Here is a 15,646-nt window from a genome sequence, read left to right as displayed (position 1 = left end):
GAAGAGTGTGTGGTACATGACTCTTAGCAGTGACTGTTATTCATTATTGTCATCATCAGTTCCATGTTATTGGTTCCTGTTATTACTCGACTTAGAGGGTTACTTAGAGGGTTATTACTCCCAAGCTTTTTCTCACCACAGCTTTTTTTTTTTTTTTTTTTTTTTTTTTTTTTTTTTTTTTTGACAGACAGAGTGGACAGTGAGAGAGACAGAGAGAAAGGTCTTCCTTTGCCATTGGGTCACCCTCCAATGGCCACCACAGCCGGCGCGCTGTGGCCGGCGCACCGCAGAGATCCGATGGCAGGAGCCAGGTGCTTATCCTGGTCTCCCATGGGGTGCAGGGCCCAAGGACTTGGGCCATCCTCCACTGCACTCCCTGGCCACAGCAGAGAGCTGGCCTGGAAGAGGGGCAACCGGGACAGAATCTGGTGCCCCGACCGGAACTAGAACCCAGTGTGCTTGCGCCACTAGGTGGAGGATTAGCCTAGTGAGCCGGGGCACCTGCCACCACAGCTTTTTGAAAATTGAGTTTTTCTGGGTAGTAGGATCTGCTGATACAAACTATCTCATCCTCAAGAGCATGAGACATTTTATTTAATGTAAAATGCAGAATCTCAAACTGAGCTTTCAGGAAATCACAATGCATTACAGCTTTGTGCCACTGAGTCTCGTCTGCTCAGCCATTTCTGCCTTGGATGCACTCCCTGTCCTCATCCTTCAAGGCCTGGCCTCAGTGTAGCCTCTGCTATGCAGTACTCACTTGCTCCCAGGCAGTCAGATGATCCTTCCCTGGAGCTCACGCCACACTTCTCTCCTGCCTTGTTTTGTTGTCATTTTTTATTTCCATCTGTGCCCTATCTGATTAGGAGCTCCCTGAGGAAAGGAGCCATGCCACTGTATTATTATTAATTGCCCTTATTACTCTTGCAGCCTTGTTGTTGATCTCAGAGCTTGGCATATAGAATGCTGCCAAATGTCTTATTTTGTTGGAATTTTTATAGTCTCATTTACACTGCATGTGATTAAAGAGTATACCAAAGGGGCTGGCGCTGTGGCATGGTAAGTTAAACCTCCACCTGTGGCACTGGCAGCCCACATGGGTGCCAGTTCGTGTTCCATCTACTCCTCTTCCAATCCAGCTTTCTGTTAATGGCCTACAAAGGCAGTAAAATATTGTTCAAGTGCTTGGGCCCCTGCACCCATGTTTGAGACCTGGAGGAAGCTCCTGGCTCTTGGCTTTGGATCAACCCAGCTCTAGCTGTTGTAGCCATTTGGAGAGTGAACCAGTGGATGGAAGACCTCTCTCTCTCTCTCTGTCTCTCTATGTCTATAACTCTGCCTCTCAAATAAAGAAATCAATCTTTTATTTTTTTTAAAAAAAAAGAGCATTCCAAAATACCCAAGTGTAATTTAAACAATACTATAAAGGATACCTATTTACCTGTTACCAAATCTATGAAAGAGAATATTTCTAGTATATTTTAAGTGTGAATTTTTAACTACATTATTAAATAAGTAGGAACAGTTTTCTTGTTGAATTCTGCATAGTGTTCAAGCTCTTCCAAGTAATTTTGACCATTGATTTAGGCATGTCCCCTAATAAGCAGTCCTTCTGTTTCACCCTCTAAAAATGTGATGTGTTATTCTATTATGTTTTCTACTTTTGTTATTGACTAAAATAAGCTGCAGAACCAATCTGAATACTTCCTTCATGGCTGAAATTACTTTTGACTGTGGTTGTTCAGCCAGAAATCCTGGCTCTTAAATCACATAAGTAACTCATTTCAAGGACAACCTGATGCTTACTTGATATTTCCCATAGAATGAACTATTTCCTTTTTTTAGAGATTTATTGATTTTATTTGACAAGCAGAGTGAGAGGGGAGAGACAAAGAGAGATCTTCCATCACTCCCCAATGTGGCCACAATGGCTGGGGCTGAACCACACCAAAGCCAAGAGCCTGGAACTCCATGTAGGTCTCTGATGTGCGTGGCAGGGGCCCAAGACTTGGGCTATTTTCTGCTGCTCTCCCCGGTGCATTTGCAGGAAGCTAGATCAGAAGCAGAGTATCCAGAACTCAAATCAGCACTCCAGTATCTGATGCCAGTGCAGCTGAACCTGCCACAACACTGGCCCCAAATGAACTGTCTCTATGTGAAATTTAATCTTCAAAAAGTCCTCTAACGTTCCTATCATTCCTTCCATTTTGTATTTGAGGAAGCCAAGGCTCAGAAAGACTTATTTGTGAAAGATTAGCTGGCTAGAACGTGGCAGAATTAGGAATAAAATCAGGAGGAGTCTTGTCCTGACCCATGTCCTCTCCTGTGCTGCTCACAACCTGATCAGGGAAGACTTACTGAAAGCCATTGGGAATGAAGAATCTCTAATCTATTTGTCATCATGACCAGGAGGTTTTGTTCATTTCTAGGGAGACTATGTTGACTGTAATGGTCCTTGCTTTCTGCCCTTCAAAGACAAATGAAGGACTCCAAGAAGCAGCGATACCCTAGAAACAAGACCACAATCTGGCAGACATAGATACCTACTTGCCAAGTAGAATGTGGAGCCTGACTGCTAGGTGTGTTTGTAACACTGGATGTGTTATTTAACTCTGCCTCAGCTTAGACATCTGTGCAATAAGAATAATGGCAGCATCTTTCCTTGGATTCATTATAAGGATGCAGCAACTTAATACTTGTAATGTGCTTATCAGAAAGCCTTTACCAAGCACCCTGTCACTGTTACTGAGCTGCTGTTGTGGCTGTTGGCAGCATCGTTATTATTGGGAAGTCAGTGTCCTGGATAAACACCTGTCATCGGTGCAATGGCATGGGTCACGGAGGTGCTACCAGGTCAAGACTGCCATCATCACAGAAGGAACTTTCACAAAAATTTGTATTCTCTCTCTCTCTCTCTTTCTCTCTCTCTCTCTCTCTCTCTCTCTCTCTCTCTCTCTCTCTCTCTCTCCAATTACTGGTTTCTTCCAAGAACAAGGTTCAGGGGTAACTGGAAGCACTCTATTTTCCTGTTTTTCTCGGGGTGTCTGATGACAAGCACATGCCTTGCCAGCTGAGTGAGCACTCGCAGAAGTCAACTTGGAACTTGCTTCCTGGGCACAGCTAGGCAAAGCTGTCACCTGACCTTCCTTATCACCCACACACAATCTTCTAAGGAAGTGCTGCTGTAGTTAACACAGTAGCATCATTAAATCGTGAGACTGGGGCTGAAAGGAAGCCAGTGATGGGTCTCTTTCCCAAGCCAATTACATGTACAGATGGGGCAAGAACATACCATGGGGTTTGAAGTCAACATCTGGCTTGGTTCAAATCCCACCGTGGCTGTTTACTAGCCATGTGGCCATGGACACCTCTGAGTAATCTATCCAATGAGGTTAAGAACTCTGTAAAGAGAGAAAAGGTGCAGGGCACAAAGAGAGATGTTTTCCCTTGGCTTGGTATACGTCTGCCTATCCAAACCCTGCATCCTAAGTGCATATGAATATGGACTACTTATTCTCCCCAAGGAAGCTCTGGGTTGCAACTTAGGGCTTAAGAGTTTCTGGGTTGGCATGTGATAAAACTGTCACTGGGCAAAGCAGAGTGACAGAAATAAGTAATAGTGTATATTTCTTATGCCTTAACATGCTTTATAACTCCTCTCTCTCTCTCTGTCATACACATAAACACCACACACACACATACACACACACAGCCATCTGAATAATTTCTTTGTATGCTTTACTCCTCAATTCACACGTCAATTTCTAAGAGAAACCTCCCCTGCCCAGGCTAGTCTAGGTACACCTGACTCATACACTTTTATAATACCCTTTGCTTTCCTCCGTTCTCTTCTCACAATTTGTTATCACACATTTTTTAGATGATTTGATTGTTGCTTGTCTTATAGTAAACAATTGTCCCAGTGTGGCTGGAACTGAAGGGCTTTCCAGGACACAAGACGTTATATGCTAAGACCAGGAAATTCCTGGTCATAGCCAAGTGACCAGTCACCTAGTCTGTCTTCCTCTCAAGTCAAAACACTCCATGAACACAGGCACCGTGCTCCTCTGTTTACCACCTTCCCCAGTCCTGGCACAGACCTGGACCACAGTAAGAACTCAGGAAACAGCTGTTGAACCAGTAAAGGAAGGAACAAATGTCATCCAAGTAAGCTGACCTACTTCCCTTGCCGAAGCCTATCCTTCCCCCACCGGCCCCAAGATTATTATTTCTCTTTTACACATAAAACTTCCCTCTTTTAAATGTAGCCATGGTTGGATGAAGTTAAAGGTTGACAGTGTTATATAGTTTCATTGCCTTCCTTCCATTTGGGCATTGGGATTTCTATAGATTTGAAGAATCACTAAGTTTAATGAAAAGGAAACAGTAATAATTGGGATTAAGACAATGAAAGAAGGTTGATCTCTGTGCTAAAATGCTAGACTCTCAAGTTCATGAGTTCACTTCCATATCCCTAGGGCCTAGCACACAGTACCAAGAATATAGAGAAAGCTGACTAAATATTTGTTGAATAAATAAATTAATTAGATTGTCTTTCTAGCCCTGAGATAATGGAGTAGACTTTGTGTGCCTGACTCCCTTGCCCCTGCACCTTCTACCAAACCCTCCCAGAAGCGTGACTCAACCTTTGCTATCCCTTCTTGGAGGATGGACGGGGCAGCACAGGGTCCATCCTTGTCTGTCTGGCACATCTCTATACCTTTCCGTGTATTTAAAGGGACTGCTATGATCTGTACAAAATTCCCCTGCAGACTTTGAACCCTGATCAACTCCCTCCCACCCACGCAGTTTTGCTCAAGCTCTTCTCCCCACCTGGAATGCAGGTGCCACATCAACTAGCTACATCCTACGGGTTGTACTTTTATTAATAAAACTCGACTTACGTCCCCTTCTTTAAGAAGCCATCTCTGTGCCATTCCACTTGTCAAAAATAAAATCAGAACAAGTTGGGGAAAAAAATTTAAAGTTTATTGCCATACACAACGTACAGATGGCGAACCATGAGACTTGAAACCGAGTGAGAAGCAGCTAGCCTTCCAGCAGCTGCAGTGCGGTTTATAAAGCATAAAGGAGGAAGTATTTTGACCTTTTTTGTGATTGGCTGCTAGATGGTAACATTTGTTTTTTCAGGGCAAACTTGTTTAAACCGATTTGTCTAGAGCTAATGGGTTTAATTTTACTGAATCATAGAAGGGTGTGAAGCTTACACCTTACTTTCCTTAAGTCATGCTGACAATGGTGCAGTCTACATTTTGTGCCTTGTTTGTGGTTTGCAGTAATGACCTCAGTTTTAGCTACTTGGTTATGGGCAGTTGGCTTTGAGGTACATAGGTAAATGGTGGCCTCCATGTTTATTTTTCTTTGACGCATCATGCTCCTCTACGAAATTCTACATGTTGTCTTTACTGTCCTTTAGACTGCACCATCTTCTATTTATTTTTATAGCTTCATTTCTTAAGAGTAAGAACCCTGGTTCATCTCTTTGTCCCCAGCACCCGAGGAAGATAGAGGGCACACAATTAGGTGGCTCATAAATGTTTGTAAAAGGGAAAAAATACATCCATTATCTACGGCCACAAAAATGCTATGTGACAGACACAAACTTCTAACTATATAAACATTCATTTGCTCAGAAGTCTATTGGTTGATTGGTGGCTTCTGATGATCTGGGCAAGTGAGCTGCCAGTCAGCTTGGGTCTCTCGTGTACCTGGGCCATCACCTGACAGCTGAGCTGACTCTGCCCTGTTGTGCATGTCTTTTCAGCCAACAGACTAGCCTGGGCATGTTCTCAAGTCCTAGGTGGAAGAGCAGAAGAAGAAATTGAAATCTCCAGCCCTCTGGAGGCTTGGGCCCTGGGAAACCATCCCAGTGTCACCCTGCCTCATTCTCTTAGCAAAACAAGTCACAAGGTTGACCCAGAGACAGGGCATAGAGGAATAGACGACCTCTCCATGGGAGGAGCTGCAAAGCCTCAATGCAAATGGTGGAGAATAACGGTGGAGTGGTGAATGGGGATCATGTTTGTGTGCTCTGCCTCAGAGAGGGAGCCAGCAAGGAATGTGTCATCAGGTGTTTCTGTTTGTTTGTTTTTGGTATTTGACCGTTTTTTCCTTGTCGGTTAGAGTCTATCTACATGGATTTGTCAGGAAGATTGTCAAAAAATGTGTCCTTGCCTTCCTCGGACGAGAGTGACTTCCGGAGCATGAAAAGTATTCAGGAAGCAGCTGAATTCCGCACTCATAGGCACATCGGGTGGGAGGAAGGTATGGCTCCTTCTATCCCTGGGGATCCGTGTTTTCTCATACTTTACTCCTTTCCTTTCAGATCAGCAAGGACCCAATTTTTGTACCTGGTGTCTGGGGGCCTTATTTCTCAGCCATGGTGCCTGGATTCTGGCTGAACGAAGGTGGTCAGAGCGTTACTGGGAGATTGGTAAGTTGAAGCTTTCTAGTACAACCATGAGCATTTTTCGTGGTCTCCTGTTTTTGCCACAGTACTATGGGCTCCATCTCTGGAAGGTTTGCATACTCCTAAGGCAGAGTTAACTGCCTCTGTATTTCCAGCCTGACACATGACGCACGTCAGCCTGTTTGCTACGGGCAGACATGTTGCTCCAGGCAGGGACGACCACCCCTTCCTCTCAGCTGATCTTTCCCCACAGCAGTACATTTTTCCAGCAGTGACAGTGATGTTCTGCTTTGTGAAAATGATGGTGTTATTCCCTATTCGAAATCCTTCGGTTATTCCCCATGGCCTTTGAGACATAGTTCAGGTAATTTTCTGGGCCCCTCATACCCATGTGGACTGTCCCCAGCAGTGCCACACATGGCTGATGGAAGCGTGCCCTCCCTCACACCCTTCCCATGGCTCATGTTCTTCCATAAATCTGTCCCCATGCACATGCTCATTTCCCGGTTTGGGGATTCTTTATCATGTCAATCATCTAATCTATCCTTTATGACACAACTCCACCCTTCATCACACTTTAATATTCTTATTGGTTTACTAATCTGTCTTTTCTACAATACTATGAACTCCTTAAAGATAAAGGCCATCTCATGCTTCTCTTTGCATGCAGCTTAATGCCTGGTTCACGGAAGGTGCTTAATAGAAATGTGTTAAATTAATGGGATTGTCTAATAGGGAAGAGAAATGAAGAAACGAACCCTGAAAATAAGTTGAGTACTCGATCAGAGATATGGCATACATGGATGGCACAAAGCCAAGTTAGAGAACACTTTGCAGGGGAGAAGGCATTTGTCCTGAACCTTAAAAAACAAATAGGAACAAACCAGGGCATGAAAGATAGGGATAGTCTTCTAGGCAGAATAGCTTAATTTTTTAAAGATTTATTTATTGTATTTGAAAGGCAGAGTTACAGAAGAGAGGAAGAAAGAGAGAGAAAGAGGTATTTTCTATCTGCTGGTTCACTCCCCAGATGACTACAACAGCCAAGGCTGGGCCAGGCAGAAGCCAGGAGCCAGTATCCTGGAGCTCCATCTGGGTCTTCCACATGGATGCTGGGGCCCAGGCACTGGGACCATCTTCTGCTGCTTTCCCAGGTGCATTAGGAGGGAGCTGGATGAGAAGTGGAGCAGCTGGGACTCTAACTGACAGCCATGTGGGATGCCAGCACAGCAGGTAGCAATGGCTCCCCCTGGGCAGGAGAACTTGCATAGGAACAAAGGTAAGGAAGTGAAAAGTAACAAAGCAGTAGCAAGCATCTGATGTGGCTATTAATCCACTGTTGGAATGCTTACATCCCATACCCAAGTGCCTGAGTGCAAGTCCTGCCTTCACTCCCAATTCCAGCTTTCTGTTAATATGCATTCTGGGAGGCCACAGGTAAAATGACTTAATTAGTTGGGTTCCTGTCACCTACATAGGAGAACTACCTTAAGTTTTCAGTTCCTGGCTTTAACCTGGCCCAGCTCAGCTATCATGAGCATTTGGAGAATGGACCAGCAAAGTGAAGTGCTCTGTCTCTGTTTCTCTCTCTCTCTCTCTAATGAATATTTTAAAATCATAAATCTACTTGAAAGGCATACTGACAGAGAAAGAGAGAGGAACAGAGAGAGACAAAGATTTTTTCATCCACTAGTTTCATCTCTTAACCTACAAAAGCTGGTGATGGGCCAAGCTAAAGCCAGGAGCCATCTGGACCTCCCATGGAGTGGCAGGAACCCAATTACCTGGACCAACATCTGCTACTTATCAGGGACATTATCAGGGAGCTGGATCAGAAGTGAAGGCAGGACTCAATCCCAGGCACTCTGATATGAGATGCAAGTGTCTCACACTGGGGCTTAACCTGCTCTACTATAATGCCTACCCCTCAAATAAGTAAATTAAAATATACATACATGCATATTTAGTTTTCAGTTTTAGAGAGAGAGACACATAGAGATAGATGGAGAGAGATCTTCCATCCATTGGTTCACTTGCCAAATGCCCACAGGAGCTTGGAACTCAATCCAGGTCTCCCACATGGGTGGCAGGGGCCCAGGTGTTGAAGCCATCATCCTCTGCCTCTCCAGATTCACAATAGCAAGAAGCTGGATCAGAAGGGGAGCAGTAGCCAGGACTTGAATCAGCATTTGATGTGAGATGCCAGCATCTCAGGAGGTAGCTTAACACACTGCACCACAGTGTGCATACCAACTATGCTATATTAGTAATAATGATTGCAGATCATTGAGTATTTCATCTACAAAAAGAATTTTTATATATGATTTTTAAAAATAGATTTATTTATTTATTTGAAATAATTACAAAGAGAGAGAAGGAGAGAAATCTTCCATTGACTAGTTCACTCGCCAAATGACCACAATGATCAGGACTGGCCCAGGCCAAACATCGGAGCCCGGAACTCCATATAGGTCTTCCATGTGAGTGACAGGAGCCCAAGTACTTGGGCCATCTCCCACTACTTTCCCATGTGCATTAGTGGAGAACTGAATCACAAGTGAAGTAGCCAGGACTGGAACCAGTGCTGGGATACTGACGTCACAGGTGGCAGCTTAACCCACTGTACCACCATGCTGGTCCTGCATGAATGTCATTCACAATATTCACAGTGACTGGAGTCAGCATGGTATCACCAGGAGTTGAACTGCTACTCGGGCTGCCCATATCCTGTATTTGAGTGTCTGGGATCAAATTCCACCTCTGTTCCAATCAGCTTCCTGCTATTGTGTACATGGGAGGCAGCTGATGATGACTCAAGACACTTGGATCCCAGCCACTCACATGGGAAACCCAAATGGAGTTCTAGGCTCCTGGTTTCTTCCTGGCCCAGTCCTGGCTCTTGTAAGGCATTTGGGGAGTGACACAGTGGATAAAAGATTCTCTCTCTCGGCCAGCGCCACGGCTTAATAGGCTAATCCTCCGCCTGCAGCGCCAGCACACCGGCTTCTAGTCCTGGTTGCCCTCTTCCAGGCCAGCTCTCTGCTGTGGCCCGGGAGTGCAGTGAAGGATGGCCCAAGTCCTTGGGCCCTGCACCTGCATGGGAGACCAGGAGAAGCAGCTGGCTCCTGGCTTTGGATCAGTGCGGTGCATCGGCTGCGGCGGCCATTGGAGGGTGAACCAACAGTAAAGGAAGACCTTTCTCTCTCTCTTTCTCTCTCACTGTCCACTCTGCCTGTCAAAAAATAAATGAATAGAAGATTCTGTCTCTCTCTTATTCTCTCTCTCTCTCTCTCTCACTCTTCCTTTCAAATAGATAAGTAAACATTTTAAAAGATAATCACAGTGCCTGACATTATTTTGAAGACTTATTTCCCAGTCTTAACTCCAAGAACGTTTTGTGTAGTCTAGGTTAACCCTCCAAACTCCTGTGACACAGGTGCACTTACTACCCATAACCTGCTAGTGGGGAACTGAAACTGCAAACAGCTGGAGACCCCGACCCATTGTCAGTCGGCTGCTTTTGGATTCCTTTGCCATTCACTGTTCCCAACTCTTTACTGATTCTGGTTTATTTGTTGTGAGTCCCAGTCTCTGGTCTTACGTGGCCAAATGGGACACAGTAGGAGGAAGTAATATCCCTTTTTGTTCTTTGATACGCACTTTCTCTACTAAGTCACATCTCAAAGTGTCTTCACTGGTAGTGCATTGGCCAGACATGGATGCACTTACAAATCTACCATCTAAAGCAGACAGATGGGAAAGGAAATGGGAAAAAGAAGGAAAATGGTCGCCAAGTGGGGAAAAAGACGAGGAAACTTAAAACAATGTGAACTGTAAATCGGAAAATAGATCATTTTGTCTCATTTTTCCAGTTAAATATAGATCTCCTGTGGCAAAACAAAACCTTTGTTCCAAGCATATGCTTAGATTGATGCTTTAATAAAGAGTCTTCATCTGGTTATCTTCAGGATGAAGGGAAAAAACAGGCCAGGATCACTCCGGCTCTGAAGCCCTCGCAGCCTTGTTTGAGAGTCAGCCTCATTAGTCACCCGTTTCTTATCGTTTTGTCTCACTGATATTTACTTCTTCCTAGAAAGGCACATGCTGCTTCACACGGGTGATTGATGTTAGTTTCTTCACCAAGGGCCCACCAAGGATTGTGTCATGCTTACAATCTACAATCTCCTGGGGTGGGGGAAAAAAAAAAAAAACCTGCTTTTTCCCAGACTTCTTGTGCTGGACACAGACCCCATGCAGTCGCTGCATCCAGACGCTCCAGCTTCTCTCCAGCTGCACTTGGGCCGTTCCTCCCTCCAAAGCTCCTCTCTGTCCTGCTCGAAGTCCTTCTTACTGGCTAGGTGCTGAGTGAGAGAGGCTGAGACAGCTACGCAAGTCGCATGAATGCGAGACTGTGCTACAGTTATTTGAAGGCAGAATTAGAATCTACGTACTTGAGTCACAGGGTTGCAGCACAGCAAGTTCCTGTGTGCCCTTGGACCTTTAGGGTCTATACCTTGCCAGTGCCTCCTGCCGCAGCTGCCTTCTTCCGCATCTCCAAAGCTGCTCCGCCTGAGGGTGCCTCAGGAAGTCCCTTATGGAAGTCGCTTTGCTGTTAAGTGTGTTGGGAACAGACTGCAGCATGCACAGTGCTGTCCAGGCTCTGGAGATAATGATTTTGTTCCTTCCTTCGTTCACTCACCCCACAATGTTAGTGATTTCCTGAGCAATTACCCTGGACTAGACAGGAATGAGGTCACTCCAGTCGTTTATCATCAACTAAGAATTCGGGATACAGTACTGACCATCACAATTTCTCATGGCATTGTACTATCCCTGTAGCCCACTGGAAAGGCGGGAGCTAACACGGAGTACCCAGTAGATACCATGGACTTCTGGCTGCTAACAGTCAGCGTTTCATCTGATCTTCACAGCACGTGTATAGGGCCAGTGTTATGATGTTAACACTACTAGTGAACAAAAAAATAGGCTGCCAACAGTGGGGTAGTTTGATCAAGCTCTTATAGCTGTAACAGGAGAGCCAAAGTGCAAACACAGGTCGGCCAGTAGGGGCTCCAGATCTTTCCAGAACTGGTCCTGACTCTTAGGGAAGAGCATTTCCCAGTTCTCCTTACAATTCTCTTATAGAAGTCCTGAAGAAGCAACTGTTGTCAGTGTGATTTTCACTTAAAGTATCTTGAAGGAAATACAAGTACCAGGCTTTGCAAGACCATGACAGAAAAACACATGTGTGTCAGTGTTGATGGGACCTCTGTATAGACTTAGGTGTGCCCCCAGCATTTCACATAAGCTAATTCAAGTGACTTAAAGGATACAAAGACCAAATCTGCCCTGGATCTTGCCCTGGCTTTCACTGTATTTAGTGTGTACTCACCTGGATTCCTGCAAGCTTCCTAATTGGCTCCTTGCCTCTAATTTCCCCCTCTAGTCATTTTCTTGCACTGCAGTCAAAGTACTCTTTTAAAGCACAGAAATGACCCTTTCACTCTAGATAGCTCTTCAATTGTAAAGTCGAAACTCTTTAGAGTGAAGTTTGTTTATATAGCAATTTTTTTATTTTTAAAAGAGATTTATTTCATTTATTTATTGGAGAGGCAGAATTACAGAGAAAGGGAGAGACAGGGAGAGAGAGATTGTCCATCTGCTGGTTCACTCTCCATTGGCCACAATAGCCTGAGCTGGGCCAATCCAAAGCCAGGAGCCAGAAGCTTCTTGGAGTCTCCCACGTGGGTACATGGGCTCGAGGACTTGGGCCATCCTCTGCTGCTTTCCAGGGCCACTAGCAGGGAGCTGGATCCAAAGTGGAGCAGCTGGGACTCCAGCTCATGCCAACATGGGCTGCCAGCATGCAAGCAGAGGCTTAACCTACTACACCACATTGCTGGCCCCACCAATTTTTATTGAGTGCTAACTGTATTCAAGGTATTGTCCTGAATGAATAACACATCAAATTCTTTCCCCTTCAAAAATATGGACCCTTATGTAGTTTACATTCTCACAGGAAAAAAATAGGTAATATACAATATGTAGATTTCATTTTATGTTCTAAGTTATTAAAATAATAGAAGGGGTGGTTTGTTGAGTTTGGTGGGCGGGGTTGCAATTTTAAATATATCAGTCAGGGTAGTCCTCATGGATGTGACATTTGAGAAGAGAGTGAGGTGGAAAAGGAAGTTAGCCATTTGGAAAACTGGGGAGGAATAGATCAGGCCACTGAACAGCCAGTGCAAAGATCCTGAGGGTGGTGCTTGCCTAGGAAGCTACAGGAATGCAAGGAGGCCAGATGCATGGAGCAGAGTGAGCCCAAATGAGAGTTCTGGGGAATGCTTTCAAGAAGGCAGTGAGGTCACTTTATTGGCCATTGTAAGAATTTTAGCTTTTACTCTGAATATGGGCACAGGAGTGACCAGAGTGACTTAGGTTTCCAAAGGGTCCTTCTGGAGCCAGTGCTGTGGCATAGTAGGCTAAGCCTCCACCTGCGGTGCCAGTGTCCCTGCTGCTCCTCTGATCCTCTTCCAATCCAGCTCTCTGCTGTGGCCTACAGAAGCAGTAGAAGATGGCCCAAGTCCTTGGACCCCTGCACCCACATGGGAAACCCAAAAGAAGCTCCTGGATCCTGGCTCCTGGCTTTGGATCGGCCCAGCTCTGGCCATTGTGGCCATTTGGGGAGTGAACCAGCGAATAGAAGACCTCTCTCTCTGTCTATAACTCTGCCTCTCAAATAAATCAATAAATCATTTAAAATAAACAAATAAAAGGGTTCTTCTGACTGCTGGCTGCTATGTGGAGAATCTACCATTCAGTGGAAATGGAAGCACAGAGACAGGAAAGAGGCAGAGATGAGAATGATGACAGTGGAGGTGGTAAAGGGTGGTCAGACTCTGGATATAACTTGAAGGTAGAGACTGCAGGATCCCCTGATGGATTGGCTGTGGAGTATGCAGAAAAGAGAGAGAGGTGAGTGCTTTAAAAGGATAGCATTGCGGTCAGTGGAGAAAATGTATTAGATGGCAAGGAAGCATCTAATGTTCTAAGAATCCAGAATTATTCCTGGTTTTCTGACTGTGGTAACTGGTTCCTTTCCACAGTTGAAGCTTCGCTATTTGTTTTCATCTCAGTAAAGAGCACTGTTATTTGTCTCTTGATTAAAGCCAAGAAATTAGTATTTTTCCTGATTCCTACATCCCCCTGTCCTCCTACATCCAGTCCATCAGGGAGTCCTCTGGGTTTCACCTCCAAAACCGTCACCAGTGCCTCTATTCTTTACCTATACTCCAAGTGCCATTGACCAAACCACCATTGTCTCTGTCCTTGTTTATGTAATGTGCATCTCTGTACACTACATACAGGTGGGTCTTGCTTTTTCTACCCAGTCTTTATTTTAAGGTTTTATTTAATTTATATAAAGAGATCAGATAAAGTTGCTGACTTCTTGGAGTGTTAGACCCTTTATATTTAGTGTAAAGATAAATGTGATTGGATTGAGATCTTCCATTTTGCTATTTGTCTTTAGTCATTTCTGGTTTGTTTTTTTTTTTCTCTCTCTATCTCCTTTCCTCCTTTCATTTGGATTAATCAAATATCTTCCAATGTTCAGAATTCTATATTAAGTTCTCTTTTGGCTTATTAGACATACTTTGGCATTATTTTAATGGTTATTTTATTTTATTTTATTATTTTTTTTTGACAGGCAGAGTGGACAGTGAAAGAGAGAGACAGAGAGAAAGGTCTTCCTTTTGCCGTTGGATCACCCTCCAATGGCCACCGCGGCCAGAGCACTGTGGCCGGCGCACCGTGCTGATCCGATGGCAGGAACCAGGTGCTTCTCCTGGTCTCCCATGGGGTGCAGGGCCCAAGCCCTTGGGCCATCCTCCACTGCACTCCCGGGCCACAGCAGAGAGCTGGCATGGAAGAGGGGCAACCGGGACAGAATCCGGCGCCCCGACTGGGACTACAACCTGGTGTGCCGGCGCCGCAAGGCGGAGGATTAGCCTAGTGAGCCGTGGCGCCAGCCTTAATGGTTATTTCAATAATTATAATTAATATCCTAAATTTTTCAGTGTGCCTTTGACATATATCATATCACTTCATATAAAATACAAAAAAGCTTTCAACTGAACAGTTCCATTTGCCATCCCTCCCCTTAGTTTTTTATGCTGTGGTTGTCATATGCATAGTATCCCACCTATGCTTTGTACATGACAATGCAGTAGTTGTTTCACTGTTTGCTTTAAACAGTGTATGAATCTACTCAGATGGCCATAACAGAGAACCACAGACTGTGTGGCTTAACCACAGATAGTTAGCTTATTATCATTCTGGAGGCTAGAATTCCATGATCAAGGTAATGGCAAATTCAGATCACGGTGAGGGCTCCCTTCCTGGCTAGTGGACAGCCACCTTCTCACTGTTTCTTCACCTGGTCTTTCCTTGGTGTGTACACATGGAAGGAAAACTCCATGTCCCTGCTTTTCCTTATAAGGACTCCACTTCTATCAGATTATGGCCCCCTATCAATGACCTCATTTAACCTTAATGACTTCCATAAAGGCAGTGTCCCAAATTCAGTCACACTGGGGATTGAGGCTTTGACTTAGGAATTTTGGGTGAATACAGTTCAGTCTATAACAGAGTAATGCATATTTTAAAGAAATTATGAGAAATAAAATCTAATCTTTTATGTTTACCTATATATTGCCCATTGCTTTTTATTTCTCTTATGTTTGAGATGGGTTTCTTTATTTTTTTCTTAAATAGCATTTTTATTTTATTTATGTAAGATTTAATAATTTTTAACACTGCATTGTATTCACTTCATATGGGTATATATATATATATATATATAAACAAACACAAATACCTTTTTTCTTGACAGTAAGGATATTACATATTGTGGGATTCATGACAAGGATCATAAAGTAAGGGAATATTATTGTGCAGAGTGTATAATCCAGTGAAGACAATACTTATAATTACCTATATACCAAATAATACGTCTTAAAATTTAAGCTTCCATCTAGTATTTTTCTCTTCATCTTGAAAAACTTCCTTTAGCATTTCTCGTAGTAGAAATGAAAAAAGATATTCTCTCTTTTTTCAATGTATTTTACATTCTATCCTGCAATGTACTTTTACTCAATATAGAATTCTAGTTGACAATTTTTTAAAGTTCTGTCAGCACCTAAAGTTGTCTATATT

General features: G+C 44.0%; 1 protein-coding gene and 1 long non-coding RNA gene across 23 annotated transcripts in view; one reads left to right on the top strand and one right to left on the bottom strand.

Moving 5' to 3' along the window:
- The window catches only part of FGGY (FGGY carbohydrate kinase domain containing), a 532,663-nt gene that overhangs the window by 347,507 nt on the left and 169,510 nt on the right, over positions 1-15,646 (top strand). For 21 of the 22 annotated variants that reach the window (XR_011390684.1, XR_011390683.1, XM_070078420.1 and 18 more), the window contains exon 9: positions 6,347-6,454. Coding sequence is in view for 20 of the 22 variants with exons in the window: in XM_070078420.1 (XP_069934521.1) it covers positions 6,347-6,454 (108 nt within the window). In the remaining 2 variants the exon portion in view is untranslated. Of the gene's footprint in view, positions 1-5,678; positions 6,092-6,346; positions 6,455-15,646 lie in introns of those variants that run through there. The other variant, XM_070078430.1, reaches the window with a different exon arrangement.
- LOC103350169 (uncharacterized) overlaps positions 1-15,646 on the bottom strand; it is a 51,829-nt gene that overhangs the window by 12,435 nt on the left and 23,748 nt on the right. The gene's annotated exons all lie outside the window — the stretch shown is intronic.

The sequence above is a fragment of the Oryctolagus cuniculus genome, chromosome 7 (assembly GCF_964237555.1).
Source record: "Oryctolagus cuniculus chromosome 7, mOryCun1.1, whole genome shotgun sequence".
NCBI lineage: Eukaryota > Metazoa > Chordata > Mammalia > Lagomorpha > Leporidae > Oryctolagus > Oryctolagus cuniculus.
Note: the sequence above shows the minus strand (reverse complement) of the source record. Positions and strands in the feature narration are given on the sequence as shown.